Consider the following 18,398-nt stretch of genomic DNA (forward strand, 5'->3'; position numbering starts at 1 on the left):
TACAACTTTCCTTGGGGAGTCCAGTCTTAGCGGAACAAAAAAAGACATTATGAGTATCGTTTTTTGGATGTGGGGCAGAGGAGTGGCACAGCAGCTACCAGGGTTACAGGTTTAATACCAGAATGGAGTGCCATCACTTTGGCATTTATTATGGGTTTTTTCTTGGTGCCCCTGTATGCTCTCACTCCCAACTGTCACTTATTGCTGCAATGAGCAGGTCTTCTGTGCAGCTTTAAGAAACGAGATGAATAAATAAAGACTGTGCTTTCAGACTCGTATGTGGCTGAAGGGAAAACCGTGTTTAGTTACCTTCAGTACAAGGGATCACAAGAGCAGTGAACTAGAATGACAGCTCAAGACTCGAGCCCCTGCTATCTGCCTGTATCTTTACTCCCTGGGGCTGATCTTTGCTTTTAGTTCATCCCTGATTGTGACCTGATAAGAGCCAGACTCCTCTGCTCCTTCCACACAAAGTGAAAAGAAACAAAATCTGAAATCTAAGTTACAATTTACCCCTATGATGTCTGAATTAGACTAACTTCCTGCTGAAAGTCCTCTTTGACATTAGTTTAGGCACAGATATAAATGTCATGAATGATGATGTCATGAATACTATAACTGATAATTTGACAGAGATGGAGACACGTGCATGTCTGATTGAGGTGTAGCAGATAAACGGCGATAATTCAAAACGTCTGCACAGAAGCATGTTTTTTGGACAGACAATTTTTTTCCCCACATGACTACAGATTTGGTGTAACTGATACATCCTTGTAAGCACTCCACGAGCATATCTATACCACACTATTACAAAATGAGATGTGCCAGACTCGGCTTCAACTTAAATTGGGGGAATTTTCTTGCTCTCAACTGTTGCTGTCTCCTTCTGTAGAATGCATTCAATAGCATCCAATTTTATCAGAGAAAGCGAATGATGTTTTGCTTTCTCCTGAAGAGCAATGAATAGGTAATGAATAGAACTGTAACGTGAACAGAAGTGCCTATATCCCTTTCTGAGCTGAAGGAGGCAGTTCAAGATGTGATTAAGAGTAAACCTGCTGGCATTGACGGCATACCCTCATGATCTGACTTTTTGACCCCAATTCTAGTCCTCTTTTGCTTGACATGACACATAAGGTCACGGAGAAGAAGGCTCTTTTGGAGGGTAGACTGCATCCTAATATTTTGAAGGTGACTGCATGATATATTCTCCAATCTAGTGTGAAGGTTTTGTAAGAAACCTGGGCTTGCCAAGTTTTCCATTTTATTTCAATGCCTCTAATCTCTCATCCATTATTTGCCTTAACTGTTATACACCCATATCTCGGCGTGCACTTGAAGAATCTCAAGATTTGTCTGTCATACAGACTTCAAGATCAGATTTATACTTGCGCACCTCTTAAATATTGTATATTGCATGTTAGCACCATAATTACATAATGACCTAAGGTCTGACATTCAATGGCAACTCACAAATTCACAGATGGTACAGCATGTCCATTCTCAATTTTAACCTAAACTTTCTGTATGTCTTTCATTCTGTTTCGGTAAAACACAAAAATGGCTTGCGAAAAAGGAGTTTCACATTAGTTTAAAAAAATCAATATTCAAAGGTCACCAAGAAATCAGTTTAACAATGCTCCTGCAGCTACAGCTGACTATTTTTAAAACAAGTCCCTTCCAGCACTGCTTGAAAGCCTTGAATTATCGCTCTCCATTTCAGCTCAACCCTTCTCTTTCAGTATGAGAGCAATGCTACAATCTTAATCTCCTTCGCCTGTTTTTATTGATAAATTGATTCAGCACAGTACTCTTTAAGAGAAACATTGCCTTTTATATGAGAACAGCAAAAAGAGGTTTCCAAGAATCCAAGATAAATCCCCCGCTATTTTAACTGGCATAGGGAACAGAGTTACATGTATATCCACTGCACATACATTTTGCTACTATTATATTATGTAATTGCATAATGCCATGCTGCAGTCTAAAGAAACAGAAAGAGTAAACGAAAAAAAAACAGAAAAGCGGAGAAACCAGTTACAAACTCATCCAAACAATCTTATTTATTTCATCCTGCCCTGTGTATCATTTTAGTTTTGAACAGATCTGTTATGAAGGGGCCTTACTGAAGTATTCAAAATCCTCAGTGGACTTCTTCAGAAAAACAGTGAAACACAACCCACAGGGCCCAAGTGGGGAAAGCTCTCTGAACACCGAGACAGGGAGGCACATCTTCACGTGAAGGATTGTGGGAGTCTGGAACAAGCTGCCTAACCATGTTGCGGAGACTAAAATTTCACAGCCCGGTTTCACTGATGAACACAGACCTTTGTCAAACCCTTGAGTGAAGCTTTTCTGATTAACAATTACACTACAGTACATGTTTAATCATTATAACAGAAAATTGGACTAACGGACATAAGCAAGACTTCTGTTTGCTACCAATAAAATATCCTAGTTGGCAAAGGATCATAAAAATAAAAGATTCAGAGCGTGAATGCTTCCTCTATAACAGAGCCTCCATTATGTACAACAGTTGCATTTAACATGGTGATAATAATCCCACAATGGGATTTATCAAAACTGCACAGGAGCACACTGCTCCTCCCCAGTGAATTAAGAACATAAGACGGTACAAATGAGAGGCTGCCGCTTGGCCTATCTAGCTTGTTTCTGTACCTCTGCTACGCCACAAGGCTGGGTTTCCTGCTGCTGGGAATCCATCTCCCTCCATGCTCCAAGGCGATGATGTTCCCTTCTCTCACAGGCTGGATGCCAAACAAACAGCACTCTCCTTCCTCAAGCACCGTGGCACAAAAAAGATCAACAGAGCCACAAGACTTCCATTCAAACATTCCGAATGAAAACTAAATAAAAACCCGTCAGCCAGCTGTAGTTTCAAAATATTGCCCAAGTCAGCAAATGTTAAAAACATGCCTTTCTGGCAAGACAGATTTGTCTAGTTTATTCTCTTTCTGAAAATAAGTCGCAGTGAGCTTGAAAAATCCTTTTGTTTTCCCCCCCAAAACCTAGTGTATAGTCTACAAGCTACGCTATACCAACAAACCTGAGGAGATTTGCTGAGCCACACTGCAAAAGCAAAGTTGTTTTATTTTTTCTGTGCATTTACATACCCTTGTTAGTTTAAGACCACTGGGATTTTTTTTAACTTTACAGAAGCAAATGTGTAGCAATATTATACATTGTTTTTTTATTGGACTTTCAACAAAGTACAGTTATTTAATATAGGCTACTATATGACATGGAAACAATTAATAGGTTTATTCCATGCTGAAAAAAAGGGAGAAAGAAAACACAACGTTTCGGCCGTGAAGCCTTCTTCAGGTGTGAGGGTTCACGGCCGAAACATTGTGTTGCTCACGCCTGAAGAAGGCTTCACGGCCGAAATGTTGTGTTTTCTTTCTCCCTTTTTTTCAGCATAGAATAAACCTATTACTTGTTCCTTTGCAGCCTACGCATGCTGACACAGCTACCCACCTGAACTACTATATGACATGTCCTGATGCAACTCTAAAGATGACGTTCACAGCCTGGATTAATAAATGTTCTTACTTTAAGTCCACTTAAATGGTTACTACCCCACTAAGTGAAATTTGGTATACATATACATTTGTAAGTAGTTCAGCTGCGTCAGCATGCATAGGCTGCAGAGGAACAAGTAATAGGTTTATTCCATGCTGAAAAGAGAAGAAAGAAAACACAACGTTTCGGCTGTGGAGCCTTCTTCAGGTGTGGAAGAAGGCACCTGAAGAAGGCTCCATGGCCGAAATGTTGTGTTGTCTTTCTTCTCTTTTCAGCATGGAATAAACCTATTACTTGTTCCTTTACATTTGTAAGTGCTCCTCCGCATAGTCAATCGCTATGCTGTGTGATGGGGGCTATTTTCTCCTTGGCCTGCTGATTGGATAACGGGACGTGGAGCCTCATCAGGGAGGCCTGAAAACAGAACAAGATACCCATCACTGAGAAGGAATTCTGCTGTTATCATCTTTCATTCATTGTATATTCAATCAGTTACTAAGAATTACCAAGGACCCAATAACTGGGAGCGTCCCAGTCTTTTTCTTATTTTAATACCCGTTGGAAACACAAAAGCATATTGCCAAGTTGCCTAGGTTTCTTTGCACCACAAGATTAATTTAAAATATGTGAAGACATAGCCCTTTCCAGAAAAGTGTTTCAGGGTAAGCAAAACAAAAGCAGAACCAGCTATACAAGAGCTGGAAGTACATGGGAGCAAGCCACAGTGTTTGTTTCCAGCAGCAGACTAATATTCCTGTACAATGAAGGTAGTGATCGGTGAAAATAGTGACAGTGACTGATGCTTAAGGAAAAAGACAAGTATTTATAATGAGAACAAACAAAACGTGACTATTAAACACACTCAATAACAAACAATATGGCATTCTCTTATGTCTGGGGGAGCATACTGTATATAGCCCCGCTGGGAAAAGATATCACTGAGGTATAATTACAGTTAGAGTCCAGGCTACATTTTTAAATATGTTAACCCAAGATATGTGGTGTGCACCATTGTAGACTAAAGGCACCTCCTTAGAAGCTTTAATGTGAATAGAAGGATTAAGGATTTCACTCAGATTTAGGCATTCAATAAATAAAAATAAAATTCCCACTTCAATGGCTCAAATAAATATCTCAATCAGAATTTCCATCACAAATAAAGGTCCTGATTATCTTCCAGTGGAAATGAAGGAGGGCATACTGTATTTTGTATTCTACATATATCAGGACTGTACAAATGAGTTATCTGTAATAGCCTGACAGAATTCATTAAGTTGCACACTTTTCAAACTGTCAAGACGTAAAATGTGCCTACCTAAAAATGGATTTTGTATATCCTTGAGTAACAGAAACATACATTTATTCTCATTTATTCAGTTGCATCCTTTGTTTGTATTGAAATAACTGATATGTCCCCGTTAACATGAAATGTTCAATTTCCACTATCACAAATATACTACCCTTTAGATCTTTTATGATAAATTACAATTGTCAGTTTTAAACAAATGAAGGAGAAAATGACTAATCAGAGAGCTTCACTGTAATGCCTAGCAAGTAAGGCCTAGCAATTGCGAACCAGCTAACAGAAAGGTGACACTGCAAACATGGAGACTGTCTAAAATTAACTATCGTACTGACACACAAACACAGTCAGAGGTTAACAATGAGTAAATCAAGAGTCACAGGTCTTTTCTATTCCTTATAGCCCAAGGGACATACTGTACTTAACATTTTCTTAACAGGCATTATCTAGTGTTGCTAACAAAACATACCATAAAACAAAGTACAAGCAAAGCATCATCCAAAAGACAGTAAAAATGCAAGTAACAGGAAATCAGGAAACATGAAAGTGGGGCAGACATATGCTGGAAGTGCCATAGAAAACATTGAAAACATCCCTTCGGTGGTGAGCAATGTGGAAGGAATCAACGATCCAAGCTAGGAAGGAAAGCCACTGAACAGAGCGCAGCACCAATTGGCAGTCAACGTTCTTGAAAAAGCGAGAGTCTTGAAGAGAAGCAGAAAGGTGGACAGGGACTGAGTAGATCATTTTTACACTGGAGAACCAGGAATTAGCATGAAAGGGCCCTAAAGATTAGGGACAGTCTGGTGGAGGAGCAGGGATGTCAGGAGGGGGTAGCGGGCAAGTTAGAACGATCTAGAAATGGGTGCATGCAGCTACAGCAAGCCAACGGAGGGACAGGAGTAAGAGCGCGTCGTGAGACTGGGAAAAGCGGGCAAGCAGTAGTATTCTGAAGAAACAGTGGCAGAAATGTCCAGAAAGAAACGACAGGTCTGGCGGCCCAGAGTAGAAATGTGATGGGATTAAGAGAGAGAGAGAGCAATCTGAAATGAGACCAAAATTCTTTAAAGAGCAGAGGACGAAGGTGGTGGAGTCAAGAGGAACATAGACACAGAGAATGACATATTTTAAATAACATCCCACATAGTAACCAGTCGCCCAGCACTGGAAGACATGTATTCTTGACTTCAGAAGGGCCAGGGCAGTAACTGCACAAGAGAGACCTGTTACATATAGCATAAACAGACACACTGCTGGTCCTCTTAAAGACAAAGTGGAATGCACAGTACAATAATCCAAGGTTTGTATGGCCACTTCACAAAAAAAACATGTAGCACAGGAGGGAAACCGTCGGAACCTTATTGCCTATTTCCCAGTATACTTAAGTATTTGATCGGGGTTTTGGAGGGACGTGGTTGGAGAGAGAAGCCTGTACAGGAGTTGAAGTTGTTTGTGCTTACGATAGTCGTGTTTCATAAGCAATTAAATGAACTGAACTATTTCACTCATTAGGCAAAAAGCATCGGTCTGAACTGTCCGTTTATATACCGCTCAGTGAAAATATTTGGATAAGAACATTGCCTTCACTCATGTTAAGATGGTGCTTTAAGTTTAAAATGTAATTTTAATGCAACAAAATTGTACTTCAGGTATTCCAAAGTTTTTCTCTGAATCCCTAGTTTTAGCATTGAAATATTTCTTTATTGAGGTGCTTCCATTTCTGAAACTGAATATTTAGGTAACAAGAATCCACATTACAACCCAAGTTATGTAATTAGTGGAGTTCCACTGGGGTCTGTAAAAGGACCATTGCTCTTCCTAATTTATATAAATTATATGGTACAGTTAGTAAAGTAGTCAGGTTTGCGGATGACCCCAGATTAGGAGGATTAGTAAAAAAAATGAAATTCAAAACCAATCCAAAAAAAATTCAAGACTAGGCAAACACCTGGAAAAACACAGTTATAGTAGACAAGTGCAGGGTTTTGCATGGATGCAGTAAAATGCTACAAATTCAAAGATATCGGAAAAACGCCCTTTGCAAACAGTAAGATAAAAATATTAAACATTATAATAAACTTAAAACAGCTGTTAAATTTTGCACAATAATTTAAGCAAGTTTTCCTAGCCAGGATATCTTGCCAGAAAAATAAAATAACGGATTGGTCAGGTCACGCTATGACTTAAATAAGCAAGTTTCAGTGTCATTTTAGTGCACTGATTTGGTGCAGAGTATTCTACCATTTCTTTCCGCTCAGTTAATTTAATGTTCCAAAGCTCTGTTCAGCATACTGCATGATAAAAAAAGCAGATAGACATGAAGGGAAAAAAAAGTTTCTGATGCAAGAAGTCTATCCATCTAATTACATTAAAGCTAATTAAAACAGACTAAAATAAAAGCATTGTACAGTAAAATGAATAGAAATGAGTGGGTATTTTAAATAACTCATTTGGCTTTCCTGACTGACAGTACAGCACTGCAGATTAGTAAAGTCCACTTGACCAAATTAGATATCTTTTAATTATCTTAAGTTGGCAAATTAAAATAGACAGGCAAGGCCTTTTGAGCATATGTACTGTTTTTGCTTTGCAAATGTCAGTTTTGAACACTTTAATCAAGCAGATTAGTCAATTACTTAGAGTGCTGACTAATTAATTACTTAAAATGCTAATAGCCAGAATTAATAGGCACAAAATCCATAATGGTGGTGTCAAAGGAAATTCAGAGATTGGCAAAGAAAATGAGCAGGTAACAAACAACAAAACCAGCAAACAAAAAACAGAGGAAAAACTTTGACTACACAACTGATATCTAGAGGTACACAGCGTTTTTACAATACACAAACTGTATAGTCTCTCAATATATTAAAGAAATTAATTCTTTCAAGTTAATAAACATTGGGTGGCAAGGAAATATTTTGAGGAACTGCCTTTCCCTACAAGGTGACGTATACGTTACTCATTTGTTTTCAAATCCCTCTCAGGCTGAATCCTCTCAGAACACAGACACCTTGCCTGCGACAGACAGTTCCACAGGAGGACTGAGCACACGAACAGCAGGGCTTACTCTGATCCACGGGGTTTGGAAACAACATGCCGAGAAGCAGGCATCACCCTGCCAGGCTCGTGCGCTCCTCCATCGTGAAAATAACAGCTTCATTATGAAGATTTCTCCAGCACCTTCTTGAATTCTTTCTACATTATACAGTAACAGGTGGCTCCAGCTGAACTATTTAAGATGTAGAAAAGAAACGGAGGGCACAACAGACCTGTTAGTCGTACTCTGTTCTCACTGGTAGCTTATGCTGTTGTCTCACCATGAAAAACAGTGAAAATGATGCTAATTTGTGGCATGCCAAATAAGTAGTTAAAACTGACTTTATGCTGATAATTCATAGAAAGGAATAAAGGATAAAGAAACACGGTGGCAAACTGGTTAGCATTGCTGCCTCACAGCACTGGGGCCCTGGGTTCGATTCTGAACCTGGAGTTCTGTGGGTGTGGAGACTGTATGTTCTCCCCACGTTTGCATGGGTTTCCTCCAGGTGCTCTGGTTTCCTTCCCTGGTCGAAGGAAGTACTGGCAGATTGACTGGCTTCTCAGCCAGTTGGGTGAAGCAGTTAGAAAACGGATGGATTCAAGAAGCTTTTAAAAACACTATCCAAAAGTGTGTAAAGGGATAAAAAAGTTCAGATTTATATAGTGCTATCGGGCTTAATTCAATTCTTCACCTCGGAGGAGCCCCACACTTCAACCCTGTTAAAGGTCTCTTTGGACTCTTTTTCTGTTAAGAGTCAGTTTCTTCTTGGATGATGGCAGGAACCCTGTCACCATTATCATCAGCTATGCATAAAAGTGACAACCCATCACGGGAAACAAACCTGCTAAATTATCTCTACAAAACGTTTCACTTTGCTGTGACCCCCAAAGCTTTCAGAAACAAGGCCATTCGCATTACAATATGCAGACCTGTAAGAGAGGGAATGCCAGCAGAACAACTCCAAGCCCAGCACTGAGCAGATGGGAACCCAGTGATCACTGGCGGCTTGGCATGCCGAATCTCAGAGCAGAGCCGTGACAACTGCCTGGAGGCGCTCGTTTCGTGACTGCGGCTGAAAAGTCAAAGAGGCCTCCTGAATAAGTCAGCAATGAGTCTCCTTTCGGCAGGTTTAAGCAGATACTCAAATTCAGTGGACCTGCAGGACACACTTGAAATGCCCCCAACAGCCTGACACTGTCAGAAAGAGCTCTCACACCTGAAGAAGGCTCCACGGCCGAAACGTTGTGTTTTCTTTCTTCTTTTTTTCAGCATGGAATAAACCTATTACTTGTTCCTTTGCAGCCTACGCATGCTGAGGCAGCTACACACCTGAACTACTATCAGAAAGAGGGTTCAGGGGGGGAGTTTCCATATTATATCTTTTGGATAACTTAGGCATTTAATATATTACACTACAGAAGGTCTTCTAGGAAGTATTTACTCCCATGACAAAACACATCTTGGATACAAATGAATACAATGAATACAAGCTACAAGACAGCAGACAATGGCATACAGTGCCACAGTATTTCGGCAGAATAATGCCCATAGAAAAGAAGCACCACTAAATATATATATGTGCATCAAATCCAGGTCACTTGTCTGCTGTGCTTCCTTTCCTTAGAACCTCTATTTAACCATCTCACAACTTATTCTTTCGGGATATGAAGCAAATTTCTGATGTGACCCATTTTAAGTCACAGGATTGCAATTCAATGATACCAAACCAGATTGAGAAATATACAGTATTTCAATCTGTAACTCAAGCAGAAATATTAAATCAACAGCTATATCCCCATTTTAAAAATAAGACAACCAAAAATATGATCTACGCTAAACAGAGTAGGATGTGCTGAATAAAGTTCTAAAAAGGCGATCTCATACATCTCTTCATCCAAAACAAAATGTAAAATTAAATATTTTTCTTGCTCTACTGCGTGAAATTGCAGAAATGCAGAAACTTCTGCTTTCTAGCTAGGAGGTCAAATGGAATTAAACTATATTTAATTTCGAGGACACAAATGAAATCTACGCAGAAGAGCATTTAAAACTGAGAACAGGAGGCACTTCTTTAAACAAAGATTTGTGGGAGTCTGGCACAAGCAACTCAGTCGTGGAGCAGAAGCCAAGCCCTTCTTTCAAGAAATGGCCGGATGAGATACTTGAATTAGCTACTATCAAACAGCACTGATATGTCCAACAGCTGCCCATTTCTAACCTCATGCTGGGTCTTTCAATGTTAAAATTCAGGTAATTTCCCATTACAAACTTTTCAGTTTGCATATATTACATTAATACTGTTATATGTGAGATTATATTGTAGCGCCACGTGGGGTGCTTTAGCATGGGCACGCAAGGCGGGCTGAGAACAGCGCCTGGGGGCGGGACTACGGGACTGTATATAGTAGGGTGGAGGCTGGGAGACAGTCTCTTCCCTTCGTGTGTGTGTGTGTTAGTGAAGGTGCAGCGCTGTAACCTCTGTCCTTGTGTGTGTACCTTTCCCGGTTCAAGTTCAAGTTAATAAATGTGTTCAACCCTATTCCCTGAGTCCCATGCCTGCTCCATTCCGTACCGAAACCCAAATTCATTACAATATTTTGCTATGAATCAAGTCCAAATATTTACACTAAATGCAGAAGAGATGTGTTTTCACCCTCTCGTGTCTCCTTCACAATCACTGCAAAATATCACTTTACATCTGAGTTGGCATCCCTGCACTGGCTGCCTATGAATTTCAGAAGATTTTGTTGTTGATTTTTAAATGTATTCGTGGAACTGCCCCTTCCTATCTCAAAGGACTGTTCCAACTCCAGGTCAACCTCGCAATTCGAACTCTGCATTCCAAAGACTAATCTGTCTTCTGTGGGAGACTGTGCTTTTTGTTCTAACAATAATAGTGATTATTAACTATTATCCACCTGGATGATGCAACAGTAACCATAGTACCCAATACGCTCACTATACATCAGCTATCAGTGGGGAGGCGAACAGAGTGAAGAAGCCATTTCATGAATGGGGATTATAAGGAGGCCATGATTGGTAAAGGCCGATGGGAAATTTGGCCAGGACACCGGGGTAACATCCCTCCTCTTTTCGAGAATCGCCATGGGATTTTTAATGACCAAAGAAAGTCAGGACCTTGGTTTCATGACTCATCCGAAGGACGGCAACTTTTTACAGTATAGTGTCTCAGTCACTGGGGCATTAGGACCCACACAGACCACAGGGTGAGCGCCCCCTACTGACCCCTCTAATACCTCTTCAAGCAGCAACCTTAGTTTTTTCCAGGAGGTCTCCCATCTGGCAAGGCTCATCTCTGCTTAGCTTCAACGGGCTGCCAGTTGTGAGTTATAAGGTGATATAGCTGTTCTCTGTCTCTGCAATAACTTGCCCCATGAAATTAAGTCATCAGGATGCATTTAAATCAAGAGTAAAAATAAATATGTACAAGAAAGCCATTGGTGAAACCTGGTTTTATCCTGCTGTAGTATTGATTTTGATTTTTTATTTCTTGTATTGTTCTGTACTTTATGTTGTCTGATTTTATCCTGTTAATGTTGTTACATATATTCAATTTTATTGTACTGTACTTTGAGATTAACCTATGAAAAGTGCACTATAATTAAAATTAATTGTATAATATATATACATATTTCCAATGCCAGTAGCTTCAGTACAGGTAGCAAGGGAGATATTCTGTCAAATTCAGGTACAAGAAGTATCACTACTTTAAGACCGCAGTGTGGTTGGGGTGTGGGGAGGGTCCAACAGTCAATTCCCAAGTGATCTTTAAGTGCTTGTTCCTTCAAAAGTTGAAGAGATACTCCTTTTTTAAACTGCTTAGGTGTGACCAGAATTTATGCAACGTTCAGGTTGCAGCTGAGCTACTATCTACCCACTTTACCATCTAATTTAATAAGCCCACAAAAAGGCTTTATAATGAAAGTACTGAAAAATGAGCTAAATAATTGCACAGCTAAAACCTCTTGCAAAAGACAAATAAACTGTGGGCCTTCAGACGAGTAAAATCGGTTTTGTAAGATGTCTCCTTTGCATTTTGACAAATGTCCAAATGCAAATATGCATTTATGTTGTTTTCGGCTGCATTGAAAAACAGTTGTTTTAGACTCAAGACTGTCAGCAAACGAAATACATGAATAAATAAGAAATATATAAATTGTTATAATCCTCACATGCAGGTAATTTGCCCTAGGGCTAAAACAGTACTATTGGCTGCTCACTTTTTTTTTTATTTCTGGCTACAAAAGAGAATCCATGCAAAGAACAGAGACCAGTATTCTATCTTCCAATCAAACCAACAAGACCCCCCTTTGGAACAACACACAGAACAGGTTTGCAGTGCAAACAGCTCTCATCTTTCTACATGATCTGGCCAGTCCAACTGTTCCTGAAGTTGATGAGCAGACCTACAACTTTGTCTCAACAATAGTACTTGGAAAACCAGACTTCATCGTACCTCTCACCAAATCAAAGTATTTGGATTAATGTATTTTCCAAGTGTGACTCTGCTGCATCAAACCAGGTGCTAACATTCAGTCATGGGCTATATCCCTATAATGTTTGGAGAACTACAGAGCTTTCTGCCCTCCACTGAAAGCTCCGGATTCAAACACCTGGCTTCGTTTCATACTTGATCTTCCATTTCACAAACTATAACTTGGGGTAAGCATTTTTGTGGATTTTGCTTGACACTGCAATTTACCAGGGGAAATAAGCAGGCTTCACAATGATCAACACCTATAGCCAGTAAGATCAGCTACATCAATGAAGTCTTTTTAACATGTTCTAGGGGAAGTCAGAACTGATCCCTCTCTACTGGTCATTGCTGTGTAATTTTACTTTTTATTTCCAATATATCTGTGTCACATACCAGTTTCACAATAAAAGTATGAAAATGAGACACACTTAGCAGGTAAACTATTACGTTTTTAAAGCTTGGCAAGCATTTCTGGTCTACTTTGGGTCTCCCTTCTACACCCTAGACCCCAATCTCTCACTAATTGGCTAATCAGATGATAGTGAGGACTGGCCTTCTGTTTGTTTGTTTTTGCTTCCTAGAGATTGTTTAGTACAATTAATATGTTGCTATTGGTGCTTTTGGTGTCTCCTGTGTCTCTTTCCTGGAGTTGTCCTTCTTTTTGAGGGATGATTTGGGAGGGCCATGAGAAGGGGATTAGAAATTCTCTTTTTTCTTTTGTTTAATGCATTCCCCATTTACAGCAAAACACCCTATCAACAATTTACATATGAAGGTAATGTTACAGGACATGTAAATTATACAGCATGTACTTTTGTTGATGTAAAATGCAATAAAAATCATTGTAAAAAAGGAATTTTTAAAAGGGTATTGCCACACCTTTGCCATTTTTGGTTACTTTTATTGTTCAATCTTGTCAACTAAGTAGCTTGTAAAAAGGGGGTTATTCCTATTCTATGACCTTTCTTGAATTCATTTTTTTTAAATTAATGAGGCAGAGTTAATGACCTCTCACAAGAAACACACTTCAACAACACGGCAGCCTTTTTTATCACGATCCCCATACTTTCCGTAGACAAGCCCAAAATAGGAAAGTGTTATTTTCACTTTTTAGCATCTTACAATATGGTTCTTTTAACAGATGACTAAACCAATCTGCATGCAACATTTCAGTTTTGGTTTTGAAATGCTTACGTGGCGATTCAGATGTCAGATGAGCAGCTATCCTCATAGATTTAATATCCTCAAAACTGGGATCAGTGGAGTGTTAGCTCTACAGCTACCATTTTCACACGTCTCAATGAACGTTTTAAAACTTTAATTCCAATGAATCTGAGTATTTTCCACATGGACTCAGGTACACAGCTTAATTCTGTAGTTTAATAATTAGACCAGCTATTAGTTTCCAACCAGACTCTGGTGTGTTTTGTAGACACCTGTACATTTAAGGATGTAAATGTTTTGAGCAACCAATTTTTAAAAAGCTTAAGAAAATAATGTACATTGTTTGACTACTAGGGTTGAAACAAAAACCAGAAGACAATGGGCCTTTGAGAAATTAATTTTGAAAGTCATGATTAAATTATTCATTATACATTTCTTTACATTAGTACGTTTAAGCGCCTTGGGGCAACCTTGTTGTGAAAGGTGCTATATAAAAATAAAAATTGAATTAAATACATTGAAAATAAAAATAAATTGAATTGAGTTTACTAATGTGCACTAGTGTGATACAAACATAAAAGTAAAAACTGACATTTAAACTATCAATTTCAAATTGGCAATTTCTATTATTAGTGCATATTGACAGGTGAAAACTTCGTCAATTTTCAAAAGAAAAGTGTAAGATACTGAATGCAATGAGAGGCGTCTTCAGCAATTCACCTAAAGGCAAGTGTTAGTTTTTTTTTTATTTCTCCCCTCCAAAAAAACAGGCAATGCACTACTGAACTGTAATCATCTGAAAATAACTGTACTTATTTCAAGGAGAAGGCAAAGCGTAGCACAATGCAACTGCCGAGTCTTAACTACACTCGGTAAATATCAGGTTGACTCACCTCGCTGTTGTGTCCTCTTAAATTGAAGTTAATTCTCTGCGGGGTGCTCCTGTCCCGCCTGCAGTGACTGGAGGTGAAGGTCACTCCAACCACACCTCTGCCGTTGCCTGTTGCGAGCCACCCTTCCTCGTAGTATCGCCTCCGGCACACCGGCTTCTCCTTCTCGCTCTTGGGCACCCGGCCCTTCCAGGACAGACACAAGACGTTGGAGTCGCTGCAGAGGACGGGACCATGTTCCACTGCCGCAAACATCGCTCCTGGCGGGCAGCACCTCGGACAGGGATCGTGCTGGCGGCCGGCTTTTCGCTTCGGATGCTCCCTTCAGAGGAGTAGCGCTAGGATGACTGGCGACGACTCTTTAAGTGCTTTTGAAGAGGGGAGCTGCATCAATACTAAGCGAAGGGAGCCAATGCATAGTAAAAAGGTGAAATTCTTCCGAGGACGAAGGACAGAATTATCTGAGAGAATTTGGATTTCAGCGAGGCAACCTAACTTTTCCGCAAAAGCAAAGGTTTGTCTAAAGCAAGACCAACCTCGTGCCTCCTGCAACACGCACCCTTTTAAAAGTTCAAAAGCGCCTGAGTATCCTTTGAAGATTAAAACACAAAAAATGCTTTATCTTAAAGGACATTCGACTACTAAAATTGCATAAATAAAAAAGGCACGCAAACTACGGAGCTCTTTGTGGTGGATACTTGCAATTTCACGTATAGTTGTTAATTTTTAACCACGGATCACAGACGTCATAGACGGTCCCGTTTCAAGGAAATTCAACACTCAACAATTCTGCAGAGTCAAATATCTAGTATAAAACTAAACCAATGTTTTTCATTTAAATGAGCGAGCAAGTGTTTCGATTTTTTTTTTAATCCCTCGTTTATAAGAAGTTTACAGCTGGTCTCCCTCGGTCACGCTAGATCCAGACAGCCCGCATCCACACTGCAGGTCGGGATGTGAGCGACTCGGGTCCAGCTGCACCTCTGCGGCGGCGCCGTTCCGGGATCTCAGCTTCAAGTTCGCTCGAAAACGTCAATGTGACACGGTCGATAAATTAAGCCAGCCAGATGTCAGCTCTGTACATCCTATACAGGAGAAGCTTGAAGGATCTTCACTTTCTCGACCTGACGTGTGCCATCATCCTGCTCTTCAAACTGTCCCCCAGATTTCCTTTCTCGCATCACAGGAAACAGCATCTCAACACTTCCAGCGCGCTATATAACCAAGTGCCGTTGAGTCTTCGCGAAAGCCAGGATAAGCTTCCAAAAAAAAAAAGACACAAGTTCGTTTAAACTTAAGCGATTTGGCGAGGTGAGAACAGCCTTCAGGTTCCAGAATGATTTCGGCGTTTAAAGGAAACCGTATGTAGCCGAATTTGGGACAAGCGTGTCACCTCTCCAGACAGCACGATTGCTCCCCTGTGGAGCTGCGTGATCTACGCGTCTCCCAATTCTGTATCAACTGGCCATCCGCAGGAGCGTCCCTTCTCCCGGCAACGTCATTGCGTCACCGCGCCAGCCGCCAATCAGAGTCGGGAATCCCCGGGAACAGCCAAGGGTCTCTATGACAAGAGAAGAGCGTAAGTTAAGGTCTCCGTGGACTGGAGCCAGAACAGCTTATGCCCCGCTGTTTAAGCTTAATGAAGATACATTGACAAACGTCGACGTTGGAACAAATCTTCATACCATGCAATGCAATAATTTTAAGCATGTTTACATCTAGTCATATATTTTGTATTGCATAGTGGTATATCATATTTATAACCTAAAACATAAACCACATCTACCACAACTGTCCAGCCATTTAGCCCTTTTGTTTCAGGTTTATCGATTATATATCGATGGTATCGATTTTTTAACGCACCAAATTATAGGCAGCTCACAATGATAAAGTAAACACCCAATTTCGACATCTTGCCCATAATGAATGCGAGTGGGGAAACACAATAATCAAAAGTAACATAACACTGCATCCTCGAGAAAGAGCTATCAGGTAAGTCACGCTTACGTACTGGATCATGTTTAACAAAACATAACACAAATTGAATACCACGCGTTTTGAGATAAATGCGGTTATGAAAAGTCTTTTCTCGTCCCCAAAAATAAATCCGCAACGAATGCTAGAGAAGACAGCAACAAAATTGTTAAATTCAGAAAGTTCAAAAGGCTCTATAACACTGCAGTCCTCACATGAAATAAAAAACACTAATATTTTCTAGCAAACCATAAGGGTTTTCTGAGACCAAAAGCGGGCAGACAGCCCTCATAAAAGACATATCCTGTAAATCTGGTACATAACCCGTTATACATGCACATGTCTAATTTCACGCTAGACTCACAAACAGCAAAACTTAATCAATTTTCTTAATTTCATGAAAACATTGTATAACATTAATTCACAACAATTCAGTAATACAGAAACCCAGAACACACCTGTAATAAAACCTGATTCGACAGCCCGTACAGCTCTTGTTCCAATTCATTCCACACCATTGAAAAATGAAATCGACACTAATACTAACAATAAACATGCAAACAAAAAGTCGATTGAATTACATACATCAATAGTAGCTGCCACAGTCCTTCATTTCGCACACAATGGATATGTGAATTACAGACAGCCCCGATTTTCTATTTTCGCGTCATTACACGATATTTTGTAAATCATCAGAAAAGTCACGCTCACGTTAAATCTAAAATGACATAAATAATACTGTAGGCCAAATAAAATCGTGCAAACATTACTTTTTTTGCAAATATTTCTGGGGATTTCTGCATGTAACAATCAACCTATCTTACCTCTTGTGTGTTGGTGCCACTCTGCTGGGCCCCACTCCAGTGTCACGTGATTGTCACATGACTCGGGTTGCCATCCCATCCCCCCCCCAGTCCTGTCTGCACCATCGAGGCTTCGAGCACAGCAACGCGCGGAGAGTGCATCTCAATTTGATTGAAGACTCCCATCTTCTTTCAATGAAGTGTTTTAGAATTTTCTTCAGTTATTGTGATTCTTTTTTCATGTTGGCTTTTTTGCAAGTGATGTCGAAATTTTGTCGTACTTACTACTGTTATGCAATATCTAAAATATTTGTTTTGTTAAATCAAAACCAAGAAGTAGGTTTCTGTAGTTTATGACTATAAATATGCTAGTACTGTGTCTCTAAACTCTCCTAGAAGTGACATTTTGCACACCTACTGCTATTTCACAGTCTCGGCATTCCGAGTTGTTATATTCATTATTCTCATCATTTATTATGGGAATCAATATTCAGACTTTTTTGTCTTTTATTGTAGTATCACCCATCCATTGTCTAACCACTTTATCCAATACATACAGTAGCAGTTGGGGAGCTGGAACCTGTCCTGGCAAGCAACAGGTGCAAGGCAGGATACATACTGGACAGGACCCCAGTCCATTGCAGGGCACACATGGACACAAACATACTCACAACAGGGCCAATTTTCACATTCGCTAATTAATAATTCCTTACACTTATATAGCGCTTTTCTGGACACTCTACTCAAAGCGCTTTACAGGTAATAGGGACTCCCCTCCACCACCCCCAGTGTGCAGCCATAGTGCACCAGAATGCTCACCACACACCAGCTATCAGTGGGGAGGAGAGCGGAGTGATGAAGCCAATTCATAGATGGGGATAATTAGGAGGCTGTGATTGGTAAAGGCCAATAGGAAATTTGGTGGACACCAAGGTACCACCCCTATTCTTTTCAAGAAATGCCCCGGGATTTCCACAGAGTTAGGACCGCAGTTTTACATCTCATCTGAAAGACAGCACCTTTTCACAGCATAGTGTCCCCGTCACTATACTGAGGCATTAGGACCCAAACAGACCACAGGGTGAGCACCCCCTACTGGTCCCTCTAACACCTCTTCTAGCAGCACCCTTAGTTTTTCTCAGGAGGTCTCCCATCCAGGTACTGACCAGGCTCACACCTGCTT

General features: G+C 40.2%; 1 protein-coding gene across 1 annotated transcript in view; it reads right to left on the minus strand.

Annotated features, from left to right (window-relative positions):
* Positions 1-17,252, minus strand: part of tulp4a (TUB like protein 4a) — a 64,698-nt gene extending 47,446 nt beyond the window's left edge. The window contains exons 1-3 of the mRNA XM_088908437.1: positions 17,237-17,252; positions 15,832-15,999; positions 14,442-15,697 (exon numbers count right to left, since the gene is read on the minus strand). Coding sequence (XP_088764563.1) covers positions 14,442-14,693 — 252 coding nt within the window. The 5' untranslated portion in view covers positions 14,694-15,697; positions 15,832-15,999; positions 17,237-17,252. The remainder of the gene's footprint in view (positions 1-14,441; positions 15,698-15,831; positions 16,000-17,236) is intronic.
* Positions 17,253-18,398: the final 1,146 nt, after the last annotated feature.

This window comes from Atractosteus spatula, chromosome 2, assembly GCF_055471065.1.
Source record: "Atractosteus spatula isolate fAtrSpa1 chromosome 2, fAtrSpa1.hap1, whole genome shotgun sequence".
Lineage (NCBI taxonomy): Eukaryota > Metazoa > Chordata > Actinopteri > Semionotiformes > Lepisosteidae > Atractosteus > Atractosteus spatula.